Source organism: Giraffa tippelskirchi, chromosome 2 (assembly GCF_054371585.1).
Source record: "Giraffa tippelskirchi isolate mGirTip1 chromosome 2, T2T-mGirTip1v1.2.pri, whole genome shotgun sequence".
NCBI classification, from domain to species: domain Eukaryota; kingdom Metazoa; phylum Chordata; class Mammalia; order Artiodactyla; family Giraffidae; genus Giraffa; species Giraffa tippelskirchi.
In genome coordinates this window covers 148376796-148393551 of record NC_137276.1, presented here as the reverse complement: position 1 = coordinate 148393551, position 16756 = coordinate 148376796, and the positions used below count along the sequence as shown (strand labels likewise).

General features: G+C 42.1%; 1 protein-coding gene across 7 annotated transcripts in view; it reads right to left on the bottom strand.

The window, feature by feature from the left end:
* USP13 (ubiquitin specific peptidase 13) overlaps positions 1-16756 on the bottom strand; it is a 130986-nt gene that overhangs the window by 12298 nt on the left and 101932 nt on the right. For all 7 annotated transcript variants that reach the window (XM_081571043.1, XM_081571044.1, XM_081571040.1 and 4 more), the window contains 2 exons: positions 15776-15942; positions 13892-14045 (listed from right to left, as the gene is read on the bottom strand). In XM_081571043.1, the coding sequence (XP_081427169.1) occupies positions 13892-14045; positions 15776-15942 (321 nt within the window). The remainder of the gene's footprint in view (positions 1-13891; positions 14046-15775; positions 15943-16756) is intronic.

Sequence of the window (16756 nt, the reverse complement as noted above, 5' to 3'; positions counted from 1 at the left end):
TGTCTGATCCTTTGCGACTCCATGGACTGTAGCCTGCCAGACTCCTCTGTATGGAATTCTCCTGGCCAGAATACTGGATTGTGTCGCCCTTCCCTTCTCCAGGGGATATTCCTGACCCAGGGGGTCTAAAATATTGTGAGAATTACCAAAATGTGACACAGAAACACTAAGTGAGCAAATGCTGTTGGAAAAATGGCTTCAACAGACTTGCCTGATGCACCACAGCCACAAGCCTTCACTTTGAAAAAAATCACAATGTCTGTCGAACACATAAAAGCGAATCACATTAAAATGAGGTCTGCCTGTGCCGATGTGATTCCAGTTCTGTAAGGATTAAGCCATCAGCCACGGCAGACAACCCCTCCAAAATATACTTGGGACACTGATCTGCTTTTGATAGCAGATTGTAACGTTTCCTTACCTTTTAAGTAATCTGTTGTAACTTTCTCTATTTGTCTTTCAAATCTTTTATGGTCACTTTGGGTCAATGAATAAGTATTGTTTCACACTAACCTATGATCCTATCTGACCAAGTGTTTTAAAACCCTTTGATATCTTTGACAAAGTTCTTTTGACCTCTAGCTAACTTTGAGATGACTCCAAGGGCCCCTGAAACAACCCAAAGTAATTAGGTTCAATTGGTATGTTAAATTACATAGAAAGACATTGTCAAATAAGTGGTGATAAACCTTAGGTTATATTATGTGGGTAAGTTCATTAATATAGATATTCCAAAATTATATGGAATTCCTAAAAATCTGGTGTGTGCTGGTATAATGCTACGAGTCTAATTCTAGTTATCATCACATGTCCCAGAAATAACCAAGTTTCTTGTCAACTGCATTGCAGTGATATCTTTAGCCATGCCATTTTGAGTCTTTTGTCATTGTCTTACTCTGATACTTTTACAAAATGAAGTATTTCAAGAAAATCCATAAAAAGGACTTTTTGACCAGTATAAGTTGCTGATGACTTTCAGATAATAACACCGAACTGGGTAAGAAATTACAAAACTAATGGAGAAACTGATAGTTTCATCTGGATCAACATGAATTAATTACATGGGACCAAGTGAACCGATAAATACAATTTATACTTTTATGACTTTTTGTCTCAAGTATTCGTGGCTTTTAATTTTTGTTTTCCAGAAGAACTTTCCTCTTATGCTAATAGAGACCTCTAACTGAGACCTACAACACGCTGGTGACGCATGTACCTTCTCAGATGAAGATGAAACCTGTATCTTTTCCTCTCTACCTGATCCCTCTGGAATCTGGCTTCCCCAGCTGGCTCCACCCTGGAATTGATGGCTTATTGTAATCCAGACTGCCACTAGTTATACTAATCATCATTTTCATTTGTTCTCTCCTTGTTGTTTCAAACTGTTTTGTATCTCTGTCTACTGTACTATGACCTTACTAATGTCACCAGCTATATTACTGATACGTCACTGATGATTTTTCCAAGAGTCATGTACGGATGTGAGAGCTGGCCCATAAAGAAGGCTGAGCACTGAAGAATTGAAGCTTTCAAACTGTGGTGCTGGAGAAGACTCTTGAGAGTCCCTGGGACAGCAAGGAGATCAAACCAGTCAATCCTAAAGGATATCAACTCTGAATATTCACTGGAAGGACTGATGCTGAAACGCCAATACTTTGGCCACCTGATGCAAAGAACCAACTCATTGGAAAAGACTCTGATGCTGGGAAAGATTGAAGGCAAAAGGAGAAGAGGGTGGGAGAGGATGAGATGATTAGACAGCATCACCGACTCAATGGACATGAATCTGAGCAAGCCCCAGGAGACAGTGGCGTGCTACAGTCCATGAGGTCGCAAAGAGTCAAACACAACTTAGTGACTGAACGACACAAATATTACTGATATTCTATTTCATAAGACTGTTGTCTCTTGCATTATGTGATGTGTAAAACAGGCCTCTGACAAAATTAATGGTGGCTAAAAACTTGAGGCAACTGATTACATATATAACTCTATATAGAATAACCGTAATAGTACAGCTCTAGACATGGGACAAATATATTCATGGGATTAGATCTGATAGACAAAATGCCTGAAGAACTATGGACAGAGGTTTATAACATTGTACAGGAGGCAATGACCAAAATCACCCCCAAGAAGAAGAAATGCAAAAAGCCTTCCTCAGTGATCAGTGCAAAGAAATAAGGGAAAACAACAGAATGGGAAAGACTAGAGATCTCTTCAAGAAAATTAGACATAGCAAGGGAATGTTTCATGCAAAGAAGGCACAATAAAGGACAGAAATCATATGAACCAAACAGAAGCAGAAGACATTAAGAAGAGCTGGCAAGAATACACAGAAGAACTGTATAAAAAAAGGTCTTAATGACCAAGATAACCACAATGCTGTGGTCATTCACCTAGAGCCAGACATCCTGGAGTGTGAAGACAAGTAGGCTTTAGGAAGCATTACTATAAACAAAGCTAGTGGAGGTGATGGAATTCCAGTTGAACTATTTCAAATCCTAAAAGATGATGCTGTTAAAATGCTACACTCAATATGCCAGCAAATTTGGAAAATGCAGCAGTGGCCACAGGACTGGAAAAGGTCAGATTTCATTCCAATCCCAAAGAAGGGTAATGCCAAAGAACGTTCAAACTACTACACAATTGTGCTCATTTGACATGTTAGCAAGGTAATCCTCAAAATCTTTCAAGTTAGGCTTCAACAGTACGTGAACGAAGAAATTCCAGATGTACAAACTGGACTTAGAAAAGGCAGAGGAACCAGAGACCAAAATGCCAACATCTGTTGGATCATAGAAAAAACTAAGGAATTCCAGAAAAACATATACTTCTGCTTTATTGACTACGCTAAAGCCTTTGACTGTGTGGAATTCTTAAAGAGTTGAGATACCAGACCACCTTACCTGCCTCCTGAGAAACCTGTATGCAAGTCAAGAAGCAACAGTTAGAACAGGACATGGAACAACAGACTGGTTCCAAACTGGGAAAGGAGTATGTCAAAGCTATATATTGTTACCCTGCTTATTTAACTGATATGCAGAGTACATCATGCGAAATGCCAGGCTGGATGAAGCTGGAATCAAGATTGCAGGGAGAAATATCAATAACCTCAGATATTCAGATGACACCACCCTTATGGCAGAAAGCAAAGATGAACTAAAAAGCCTCTTGATAAAAGTGAAAGAGGTGAGTGAAAAGGTTGGCTTAAAACTCAACATCCAAAAACTAAGATCATGGCATCTGATCCATCACTTCATGGCAAAAAGATGGGGAGAAAAATGGAAACATTTTTCTGAAATAGACTGTATTTTCTCAGGCTCCAAAATCACTGTGGACAGTGATTGCATGTGTGCTAAGTCGCTTCAGTTCATCTGACTCTCTGCAACCTTATAGACTGCAGCCAGCCTGGCTCCTCTGTCCATGGGATTCTCCAGGCAAGAAGACTGGAGTGGGTTGCCATGTCCTCCTCCAGGGGCTCTTCCCAACCTAGGGACTGAACCTGTGTCTCTTGGAACTCCTGCATTGCAGGCAGATTATTTACTGCTGAGCCACAAGGGAAACCCTGCAGCCACGACATTAAAAGACGCTTGCTCCTTGGAAGAAAAGCCATGACAAAACTAGACAGCATATTAAAAAGCAGAGACATCACTTTACCAACAAAGGTCTGTATAGTCAAAGCTATGGTTTTCCAGGAGTCATGTACGGATGTAAGAGTTGGACCATAAAGAAGGCTGAGCGCCAAAGAATCGATGCTTTCAAATTGTGGTGCTGGACAAGACTCTTGAGAGTCCCTTGAACAACAAGGAGATCAAACCAGTCAATCTTAAAGGAAATCAATCCTGAGTATTCATTGCAAAGGCTGAAGCTCCAATACTTTGGCCACCTGATGAAAAGACCCTGATGGTGGGAAAGATTGAGGGCAGGAGAAGGGGCAGCACAGAACAAGATGGTTGGATGGCATCACCAACTCAATGGGCATGAGTTTGAACAAACTCCGGGAGATAGTGAAGGACAGGGAAGCCTGGTGAGCTGTAGTGCATGGGGTCGCAAAGAGTCGGACACGACTGAGTGACTGAACAACAAGACATAGGAAGAAGCAATAAGGGAAAGAATTTCCTAGATCATAAACTAATACAACAGACAATCCAGAGAATTTTAGGTTATCAACAGGGCCCAATTCAAAAAGAAAAAACTTGTTGAATGGCCTATCAACAAAATCCCCATCTGACTTAAAGCATGAGAATTCCTAGTACAGTGGAACAAATTTGTCATGAAATCCTCCCAACCCTAAATCTATGACCAGGAGGGGGCGCTGTGGACGGAGAATGCTGCCTGCCATTCCGGCTCTACAAAGATCAAGCCTTCAGCCGCTGCCACTGACCACAGTGCAGCTTCAGGGAATTCAGGATGGAGAAAAAACAGGAACCTTTCTGTACTCTGGTTACCGACCTTAGATAGACAGTTAAGACTCATATCTAAGGAATGATCTCAATGAGCTAAGACTCTTGCATCTTCCCCGACATGGAAAAGTACTGCAATCATGAACTCGAGATACGTTTTTTTTTGTGATTAGCAGTAAGCTTTTGATGTTCAACTACATGTTTTTCTTCCAGCAAATACTCTATAATATATACCTTGGCTCCTTCTTTACCTCTTCAGAGAATTCCTCAGATGATAATGTCCTCAGTAAGGTTCCCTGAATAAAACTTGCAACTTTTAGGTTCTGAGGTTTTTCTTCTGCCAACACTTGTAACTTCCAGGAGTTATGATCCTCATAGACACTAATTATACATCTAACTCAGCCATCAAATTATCTTCAAATATTCTAGCTTTTCAGATGATTTTGAATCAGTAATAACAACTGGTTCCCTAATAAATCAAAGAAAATCTGTCTATAGGTTCAGTTTTTATGTACCTGACAGTCATTTTACTTTTTTGAAAACTATAGTTTAACAACACATAATGACCAAAAGCAATGCTAGATTCAGGAGTGCAATTAATTTACATTTTATAAATTATTTAAGCATGTATATCTGCTTAAAAAGCATGAGATTGTGAGGGCTGCTGCTGCTGCTGCTAAGTCGCTTTAGTCGTGTCTGACTCTGTGCAACCCCATGGACTGCAGCCCACCAGGCTCCTCTGTCCATGGGATTTTCCAGGCAAGAGTACTGGAGTGGGGTGCCATCACCTTCTCCAGATTGTGAGGGTAGGACACATTATTTAGTCAGTTTACAGAGTGCTCAGAATACAGGGTTTCCTTGGTGGCTCAGACAATAAAGAACTTACCTGTCAATGCAAGAGATGTGAGTTCGATCCCTGGGTTGGGAAGATTCCCTGGAGAAGGAAATGGCAACCCACTCCAGTATCCTTGCCTGGGAAATCCCAAGGACAGAGAAGCCTGGTGGGCACAGTCCATGAGGTCACAAAGAGTCGGACAGCAGACAGACAACCCCCCCGAACACAGAAACACCAGAACTCCTCGGAACAAACACCAAGACCCCAGGTGCTCTTGCAGCCTTTGGGTGAGAAACCAAGACTGAATTTTCCAACTGAATCTTCCTAACTTGAATAATGTGTTTCATTACCCATCCCTAACAACAGAAGGGAAAATGTCATTCCCAATTTACCAGCATTTGACTCACAAACATCCTACATCTGCAATCTCCCTACCCTCAACTGCTTGGTTTCCTTCATTCCTGCTCTGAGAAAAGACCCACGGTGTGTGGTGGGGGGGCAAGGAGTGGATTTGGAGCTTTTAGAAAACTATTCAATTCCCAAAAAGAGAGAAAGAAGGATTTGAGTAAATCAATAACAGCTTAAGGTAACTGATAACATGGACAGAATCTTAAAAGGTCTACAAATTGCTTCCCCAACTCCAGCCAGCTCAAAATTACCAATCCACCTGGACTTCTCATTGTCATACTGCCTAGAACAACAAGTAACAAAGACTTTCCTCCAAGCTCAATAGTTCCTGGTCATCTATACTTCAGAGTAAATTAGTTTACTCCAGAGTGGCTTCCTCTTAACTTCCATAGTACCACTGAAAAGCACAGGTGCTGACAGACAATGAGAAGGAGAACCCAGATGTATTAAATGTGTGCAGCTTTTGAGGAGACCGCTGGGGCTTATCTTCCCTGGCCGCTGTGCCTCTGCTCTACAGCTCCTAGTCTGACTGCATTCCTTGGGGAGTTCTGAATGTTGCGAGCCCCACCATTATGTAAATGAAATGTCTCTCTGCTCTCCTTGCTGGAAAATTCTCAGCTGCAGCAGAAGATATCTGCACCGTTACAGCGATGTGGCTGAAGGAGCCGGAGCAGGTTCTGAGTAATCACAGCCTAATCACATTTTAATTACATTGGCAATCAGTGAGTTCTTTTAAAAAAAAACAAAAAAACTAAGCTCTCATTAAGTGCAACACAGAAACAGAAATGATTTTGCAAATGGGAGGAGCCTAGATAGGTCAGACTGATGACTTGATTTCCCACTTCTTAAGAATTTTAAAAACTCAACAGAAAGTACAGCTCTTAAGACAGGTAAGAGATGACCATAAATAGTCTTCTGAAAAATAGGCTCCTGCCTCTGTTCCGATTTAGCAAACTTGAAATAGGATGACTCAAGAGGGGGCAAAGGACAAAATGCAGCCTTCAAAATCAGCCAGACCTGAATTACAAGGTGGTCCTACCACAAGCAAGTAGGTATCTTATCAGCAACCACTCACTGTGAGAAGCCAGGAAAAAGCAGTAAAGGAAATGTCTGGCATTTAGTAGCCATTCAGTAAAGCACTGGAGAAGGAAATGGCAACCCACTCCAGCGTTCCTGCCTGGAGACTCCCAGGGACGGGGGAGCCTGGTGGGCTGCCATCTCTGGGGTCGCACAGAGTCGGACACGACTGAAGCGACTTAGCAGCAGCAGCAGCAGCAGTAAAGCACAGCTACTATTTCACCAAGTGTTAAAAGCACGAACCCTTTTAATCAAATTAGATAACATCATGCAATGACATTGCTTCCTCATTCAAAAAGATGACAATAGACATTTTTAATTAACATATTCCCTAAAGGAAGAATTTGATGCAAGTGCTTCTTTAATCCTAGTCACTGTTTTTCCAGTTCAAACACCTTCCATGTCATTATTTTCGGAGTTAACAGGCTGTAGCAACATCCCAGTAGCCACGCTACTCCTTAAAGTAAGAGTAACCTACTCTTAGGTCTTCCCTTGTGACTCAGCAGTAAAGAATTTGCCTGCCAATGCAGGAGACTCGAGTTTGATCCCTGGATTGGGAACACCCTCTGGAGAAGGAAATGGTAACCTACTCCAGTATTCTTGCCTGGGAAATCCCATGGACAGGAGCCTGATGGGCTATAGTCCATGGGGTCACAAAGGAGTCGGACCCGCAAGGTTCCTCTGTCCATAGGATTCTCCAGGCAAAATACTGGAGTGAGTTGCCATGCCCTCCTCCAGGGGATCTTCCCACCCCATAGATCAAACCTGCATCTCTTGTGTCCCTTCATTGGCAGGCAGGTTCTTTAACACTAGCACCACCTGAAGACAGACCCGCATATTCTCAGAATCTCTGCAGAGAACTCTGGGACACGACTCTTTCTGCTGAATTTTAACCTGGAAAGATTTGATAGTAAGAGGCATTGGCAGCCATCCTGTGGCCATGAGGGAGTGCCTGTCTAAGACTGGAACCAACCCTAAGGAAACAGAGGCAGATGATACACCCAGACAAAAGGGTTTGAGTTCTGGAGTCAAGGGCATGCCCAAAGTCAAGTCTTCCTGGGACCTGCTAGCTTTTATGATACAACACATACCGTTTTGTTTAAACAAGTTTGGCTTAGCAATCCTACTACTTATAAAAGAACCTTGAAAACTGAGGTTGTTGGTTTTATTTGGTTTTTCTGTTTAGGCTCTCCATTTTACTCCTAAATAGAAATTACCTAAACCTTTAAATTTTCCTCATTACCCCCAACTCAAATGTTCAAGCCAATTCACCAACCAAAATAAAGTTAAAAAGCAATGTCTTGAGAATGTCAACAACTCACCTATACAGAATATATATTTTCCAGAGAAGATATTAAGAAGAGATGGCAAGAACACACAGAAGAGCTATACAAAAAAGATCTTAACAACCTGAATAACCATGATGGTGTGATCACTCAGTTAGAGCCAGACATCCTGGAGTGTGAAGTCAAGTGAGCCTTAGGGAGCATTACTACAAAGTTAGTGGAGGTGATAGAATTCCAGTTGAACTATTTCAAGTACTAAAAGATGATGCTGTGAAAAGTGTTACACTCAATATGCCAGCAAATTTGGAAGACTCAGCAGTGGCCACAGGACTGGAAAAGGTCAGTTCTCATTCCAATCCCAAAGGGCAATGCCAAAGAATGTTCAAACTACCACACAACTGCACTGATTTCACATGCTAGCAAGGTAATACTCAAAATCCTTCAAGTTAAGCTCAACGGTATGTGAACCGAGAACTTCCATATGTAGAAGCTGGATTTAGAAAAGGCAGAGGTACCAGAGATCAAAAAGCCAACATCGTTGGACCATAAAAAAAGCAAGTGAATTTCAGAAAAACATCTATTTCTGCTTCATGGACTAAAGCCTTTGATTGTGTGGATCACAACAAACTGTGGAAAATTCTTAAAGAGATAGAAATACCAGGCCACCTTACCTGCCTCCTGAGAAACCTGTATGCAGGTCAAGAAGCAACAGTTAGAACCAGACATGGAACAACGAACTAGTTCAGAATTGGGAAAGGAGTACATCAAGGTTGTATATTGTCACCCTGCTTATTTAACTTATATGCAGAGTACATTATTCAAAACCCTGGGCTGGATAAATCTCCAGCTGGAATCAAAATTGCTGGGAGAAATCTTGATTTCTGCATATCACCTCAGATATGCAAATGATACCATCCTTATGGCAGAAAGCGAAGATGAACTAATGAGCCTCTTGATGAAAGTGAAAGAGAGTGAAAAAGCTGGCTTAAAACTCAACATTCAAAAACAAAGATCATGGCATCTGGTCCATCACTTTACAGCAAACAGATGGGGAAAAAATGGAAACAGTGACTGACTTTATTTTCTTGGGCTCCAAAATCACTGCGGATGGTGACTGCAGCCATGATATTAAAAGAAACTTGCTCCTTGAAAGAAAAGCTATGACAAACCTAGACATCATATTAAAAAGCAGAGACATCACTTGCCAACAAAGGTCCATCTAGTCAAGGCTATGGTTTGTCCAGTAGTCATGTATGGATGTGAGAGTTGGACCATAAGGAAAGCTGAGCGCCTAAGAATTGATGCTTTTGAATTGTGGTGCTGGAGAAGACTCTTGAGAGTCCCTTGGACAGCGAGAAGATCAAACTAGTCAATCCTAAAGGAAATCAACCCTGAATATTCACTGGGAGGACTAACGCTGAAGCTTAAGCTCCAATACTTTGGCCACCTGATGTAAAGAGTCAACTCATTGGAAAAGACCCTGACGCTGGGAAAGACTGATGGCAGGAGGAGAAGGGTGACAGAAGATAAGATGGTTGGATGGCACCACCAACTCAATGGACATAAGTTTGAGCAAGTTTTGGGAGATGGTGAAGGACTGGGAAGCCTGGCATGCTACAGTCCATAGGGTCGCAAAGAGTCAGACATGACTGAGCGATTGAACAACAACACCAAGCATGTAATTCTGAGAAGTAACTAAACCAGAAACTCATGTAGCTATAAGGGAAACCATCTAGCTTCAGGGGCAGGAGAAAGGGGAGATGAAGCAAAGGAAAACATATTTTTGCCAGAAAAACTCAATACTATAAAGCTATAAGGTATAATTTACAATACTTGAAACTGTCAAATCAATAAAAAAAAATCTAAACACTTCAATAAAAATAGGCAATGGGCAAAGGAAGTGTGAAAGCAATTAACACAAGAAGAAAAACAACTAGGCAATAAAGATATGAAAAATATGAAGAGTGCTTGGCCGACAGCACTGCTGGGAAGGATGGGAAAAGGAGCTTATGGCTGTGTTTGAGGGGAGTGAAGCAATCATCTGTATTCACATCTCAAAACACACATTTGACTCCAAAACTGCACTTCCAGAAACTCACCCTAAAGAAATAATAAAGGAGGGCCTTCCCTAGTGGTCTAATGGCTAAGACTCGGAGCTTCCAAATCAGGGGGCCCAGATTCAATCCCTGGTCAGGAAACTGCCACAATTAAGAGTTCGCCTGCTACTCTGACTCTGTAGAGTCAGTGTGCTGCAACTAAGACCCGGTGCAGCCAAAGAAATACTTTTTTTAAAGTAACTTTAAAAAAAAGAAGAAGGGAGAGCTCAAGAATATTCATTACAGCATTATTTTTAACAGAAAAAAAGAAGGGAGTGGAGTGGAGGAGGGAAGAAATGAAAGAAACTTAAATGTTGAACAAATGTTTGTTGCCTGGATAGAGACTGAAAGAAGCATTTGTTATACTTCTATGACAGGAATTCACCCTTTAAGAATAACGTATTATTTAAAAATTACAGCCAACACCTTCTGAATGTGCAAATAACCCTGTTATTTAAAACTCTTTCTGAAATTGTCTTTTATTTAAATAATAGCTAGCTGGCCTAGAATTAGGTATATATATTATGGTACAACTGAATATTAATATATGTTCAATGACCTGGATTTACATAATGTACACCCACAGTTAGGGAATGAGCAGGCTATAAAATAGCATGAATAGTGGCTATAATGTACAGCACAGGGAAATGCAGTCATTATTTTGTAATAACTATAAATGGAGTATCAGCTATAAAAATACTGAATCACTGTTGTTGTACACCTGAAACTAATATATTGTAAATTAACCATACTTCAATATTTTAAAGCTATCATGTATAGACTAGAATGCTATATTTCTATAAATATACATTTTAATATTCATTTCTATATATTTGCCAAGAAAGATCTAAAGAATATACACAAAACATTTAACAGTGACTGGGTTATAACTGGCTAATAGGATTGTAATTATCATTTTCCTCTTTTCAAAGATCTGCATTTTCTCAAGTTGCTAAAGTTATTATACATCCTTTTCACTGGAAGAAAAAATAACATAAGTGTTAATTTTTGGAAAAGGAAAACAAGAAAAGCGACCAACATGCGTTCAGATGCTAATGCAGCGAAGAAAAAGATGTCATTTTTCCCCTTTCCTGTGGTTTAGGCAACAGAATGCAACAGTACACGGCTAGTTCCTCCAGACGGCACTCAGTGGAGGCAGCAAACAAACAACCCCTGTGACCACCACCACATGGCATTCACTTCTTCATTCAGTCATTCATTTGCTCATCACCTCCCATGGGCCAGACGCAGTGCTGGAAAGGCTACTTGAAAAACATCTATTCTTCTACAAAATCCGACGCAGAATGCATTTCATGAGTTAGGGTGGTTTATGCATTTTTTATAACTAAATTTTTCTCCTCCTACTGCCCTTAGATTCTGCATATCCTACATGTGCTTCTTCATAGCGCATCACTGTCTCCTTCCCCACACTCAACCATAATTGCTAAATTTGGAAGTGATGAGGAGGAAGAGCCAGAGTTTGGCCCAGAGTGCCTTTAAATCCAAGGGTATTTAAAAACTTCATGAAACCCTATTCAAGGATGTGACTCAAAAACCAGGAATACGTGCAGTCACTCTGAGTTCAGTGAGCCCGAGGAGAGGATGTGGCTGTTCCGTATCATTAACGACCACCTCTGAGAGAGTGGCTGGTCCGTCAAAGCTCCATCAGGAGACAGGAAACCCTAATGATCAGACTCCCCCTCCCTCTGCAGCCGCATACCTTGGCAGCATTACAAGGGCCCCATCTTGTGGTTTATCCCTTCTGCAAGAACTCACCATCCTAAAGAAAAGTCCATTACAGAAAATCAAGGAAGCGGTGAATCAATGGACACAGAACACAGAATAAAGCCTGCTCGTGAATTATTGAGTAACCTGTCCGTAACAGCTTTTAATATTTTAGGCCAGCCAGTGATTTCCCAAAAGTAACACAAGCCCCATTAGACAGGTTGGAAGTTGGGAGAACTACAGCTCGTCCTTTTCTTATCTAGTCGGTTTAACACAGTTTCAGTGAAGAAAATACCTGTTTTATATAGAAGAAGAAGGAAATTTCCCTCCCCCTCTCTGTCTCTAGAGCCATATCAATGCATACGTGTTAGGTCTGGTAAGACCATGAAGCTACATGTCACACAATTATAGGAACAAATGCTGTTATGGTAAATTTAATTAGATCCAACTATTATTTCATTGGTACTTTCTATGCACCGGACACCACAAGCTCTACAAAAATAAAATGGCCTCTGTCCTCCACCAGTTCCCTGTCAGCTGGGAGACACAGGTATTTACACAACTAATTTTATCTCAAGATGAACCTGATACCTCTAATAAGAAAAGCAAACACCCCGTTACAGGAGCTACAGGGCATAGACTCTGCAGGCAGGCTGCCTGGGGGGGAATTCTGGTTCTACTTCTCACCAGCACAGCGAGCTTGGCAAGTTACATTGCCGTCTCTGCCTCAGTTTCCTCATCTGCAGCATGGACATAATCCCGGTGCCTACCTCACAGGGGTACTGTGAAGACTAAACCTGACATGAGTGAAGGACTGTTAATGTTGGAATAGTTGTCACCAGCATGTGAGGTGAGGAGGGACTGATTATGGTAAGAACCTGGGAAGCGGTCCAGAGAAATGGAACCTGTGGCCCAGTTCTCAACAACGGTGAGGATTTTAGCAAGCCGTGATGGGAAAGAAGGGGCAAATCACATCTAAGGGTTAGCCTGAATGAAGGCCTAGGGGTAAGGAGAAGAGGGTCAAGGCCCACTGACTGGGGTGGCCCGTGAGCTGCAGGTCTGGGGAGCGCAGAGTAAACAACACTGAGAAACGAGCCGGCCAGGACCTGACTGCAGGGCTGACCTGGTGGCTGACTGCACCTGACCTGGTGGCTGCTGGGCTCCAACTCTGTAGGGACGGAGAGCCCGCGAGACAGGGCAGCACAGCAGGCAGGAACATGGATTCTGACTTTGAATCTTGGCTCTACCTCCAAAGAACTATGTGATCTTGGGCAAGGTTACCGAATCTTTCTAGGCCTCTGTTTTCTTACCTGTAAAATGGGTGTGGTGAGGATTAAATGAGTGTCTAGGTAAAGTGCTTAGAGTCGTGCTCAGCACAGGGGGACAGATATAAGTGTTTGCTGACGGAGGGCAGCGCATGCGCCCACAGCAGTTCTTCCTGGCCCGACAGCCCGTCAGAAAATGATTAGGAGGAGGTATGAGCAGCGATAGGGCCAAGGGTATAAGATCACTTTTCAGCTCTTCAAAAATGTTACCACGAAAATAATGGCTCTCTTTGGGACACAAATGTTCATGGCCCACAATGGAACTTCACCTCAAAGCACAGACCAAGTCAGAGCTGGTGCTAAAGTGACACGTGCACACACCAGGTGACATGCCTGAGTCTCCCGAGACTCCCCCAGGTCACCCTGGCCCATGAGAAGTGGCCAAGTGCATTTATGAGAAGCTGGGATCTGTGCTAAGGTTTGAATGACAGCAGACTTCCCTAGTGGCTCAGACAGTAAAAGCGTCTGCCTACAATGCGGGATACCCGGGTTCAATCCCTGGGTCAGGAAGATCCCCTGGAGAAGGCAACGGCACCCCACTCCAGTACTCTTGCCTGGAAAATCCCATGGGCAGAGGAGCCTGGTAGGCTACAGTCCATGGGGTCGCAAAAAGTCGGACACGACTGAGCGACTTCACTCTCACTTTAAAGGTGTCAACATGCAGGAGCAGGAGGGAAGGGCGTGAAGAGAATGTACCATGACCCCTCGAGCAATCCCTGAGACAAGAACTTACTTCCAGATCCGTCCTTGACTCTAGGTCCTTCCGGTTTGGCCTCAGAAACGATGTTCGCATTGGCTTTATTCTCCATCTCAATCACAAAGTCACTGTCCTCCCCAAACTCAGGGTGGCTAAAGATCCAATCCAGTGCTCTTTCCAGGTTACTATTCTGAAAAAAACAAAACATTTTTACAATGTATACTGTCCTGGGGCCTCATTATATCCTGACCGTTTGAACCAGGATGTCAAGCCGACAGGGCAGGAGACCTGAATTCATTAGTCTCAAGTGGCTCTGACCCTGTCTGTGAAATGCACTTTCCATGGACATTCTGCAAGTCTCTCAACTGAGGTCTGTAATTGGATTTGCTGGAAAACAGTTGAGAGCAGCAGGTCAGCATTCCAAAGCCGTATCAGTCCTAGCTCAGCATTTCTGTGGGCTGATGCTGATAATGATGAGATGCTGAAGGCCAAAGGGAATGGTATCTTAGTGCGGCCCTTTCCAAAGCCACACCAACTGCAATGCTACCTTCTCCGCCAACTGTATTTTGTGAAGATACCCATGCAGAGTTGAGGGAAGCTAACATGGGTACCAGGTCAGAGCCTCTTCTAAATGTTGGCAGAGAGGTTGAACTGCAGCAGAGACAAGATTGATGCATTGATTAAAGAAGACAACACTGGTTAGTTAAGTTACATTGTTTAAAACTGAACTCTATGTAATTCAAATCAATGGACCATAAAAGCACTTCCGTCAATCCCCTTTGTGACATTACTTGATGAGTTAAACAATTTGTATAGATGTAGGCAAAATCTCCAATTAAACAATCAAGCAAGTAAAATAATTGGGGCATAAACAAGTACACTGAGTATAACAAACTCCAGTTGAAACATGTCAAGCATTTTAAAGGGAAACAGATTGTTCCAGCCAAACTGTCCAGAGCCAGCCGAGAGCCCCTGTGACCTCAGCAAGAGGCCCCATCAGAACCCAGTCAGGATGGCAAGAAAGACTCGGGAGCAGATATCCACTCAAAAACGGATTGGTTCTGGTGGTTTAGTCACTAAGTCATGTCCAAAGCTTGCAATCTTGATCCCTTGGATTGTACCCCGCCAGGCTCCTCTGTCCATGGATTTTCCAGGCAAGAGTACTGGAGTGAGTTGCCATTTCCTCCTCCAGGGGAATTTCCCAACCCAGATATCGAACCCAGGTCTCCTGAATTGGCAGGCAAATGCTTTACCACTGAGCCACCAGGGAAGCCCTCAAAAATGGATTATGGTGTGAAGGAAAAAAAAAAAAAAGTACTTTCCCTCAATATTAAACAGATGTCTGCACTGCAAGAGGAAGGCTTTTGTCTACCCTCCAATTTCCTGGTCCCATCTTTCCTGATAATATCAGGACTTCACAAATACCTGATAAACTTTGTCTCTCCACAGAGAGAAACAGAAGCAGAGAATTCCAAAGAGACTTCTCCATGAGGACTTTTGAGAGAGAAAGCTCCAATATCTTGGTATCAGAAAAGCACAATTTCTCCTGAAGAACTGCCTTATTGAACACAGGATCTCAAGTATCCCTCCTTCCTCTACGGCCACAAGCAAGCTCCAAGTAAAGTTTCTGACCTCATGCTAATAAACATTAAGAGGACACAGAGTGTGTTTCGGCTGGATTATCTTACCTCCATTGTATTATCTCCCTCACTTTTTAAAAATATCCTTACTCTTAAAATCTCTGTATGTTTCCCTCAGTCATTTATTTTAGCTTTATATACACTACATGCAAATAAACCTTTCTGGGAAATAGTGAATGTGAGACAGACATGATTCAAAATGACCAGAGGACACTGCAAAGTTTCAGTTGCCACTGACAAAACAAAAGAGGCAGGGGCTCACATGGTCTCTCGTGCTTACCGTTGCTCGCAGGGCCTGAACAGCCTGATTTCGATGGAATCCCATGGAGGTAATGATAGCTACAGTTTCTTCTGGAGGTTGGTTATCCAATCCAGTAGCACCAAAAACAGAGACCCCAGCAGAAGCTGCTCCTCCATAACCAGGCATGGTCAGCGGTTCAGCAAAATCTGGAGAAAAGAATCACACTCAGGCCCTTTCCTTTTTTGGGTCTTGAAATAAACAACCCTTTAGAGTTAACAAGAAAAAATACCTAAAGTTACAATAATCAAGACAGCCTAAAACTGGCATAAGAACAAACATATAGACCAATAGCCTAATAGAATAGAATTCAGAGTTCAGATATAACCCTACATATCAACGGTCAACTGATTTTCAACAAGGGTACTGAGACCATTCAGTGGGGAAAGATCAGTCTTTCCAACAAATGGTGCTGGGACAACTACATATCCACATGCAAAAGAATAAATTTGGATCCCTACCTCACATCATATGCAAAAATTAACTCCAGATGGATCATTGGCCTAAATGTAAAAGCTAAAACAACAAAACTCTTAAAAGAAAGCATATAAGAAAATCTTTGTGACCTTGGGTTAGGCAATGGTTTCTTAGATACAACACTGAAAGCACAAAGTGACAAAAGAAAAAAAAAAAATAGACAAAGGGGCACTATCAAGAAAGTGAAAAGATAACCCATACAACAGAAGAACATATTTGTAAACCATATATCCGATAAGGTAACTGTATCCAGAGCTCTTCGAACTCAAAAATACAGACAACTAACCTCATTAAAAACAGGCAAAGCATATGAATAGATATTTCTCCAAAGATACATAACTGGTCAATATGCATAGGAAGAGGCATTCGCCATTAGGGAAATGCAAATTAAACCCACAATGAGATTTAACAAGGGTTGGTGAGGATGTAGAAAAACTGGAGCCCTCATACGTTGCTAGTGGGGATGTTTGTTATACAGTCACTGTT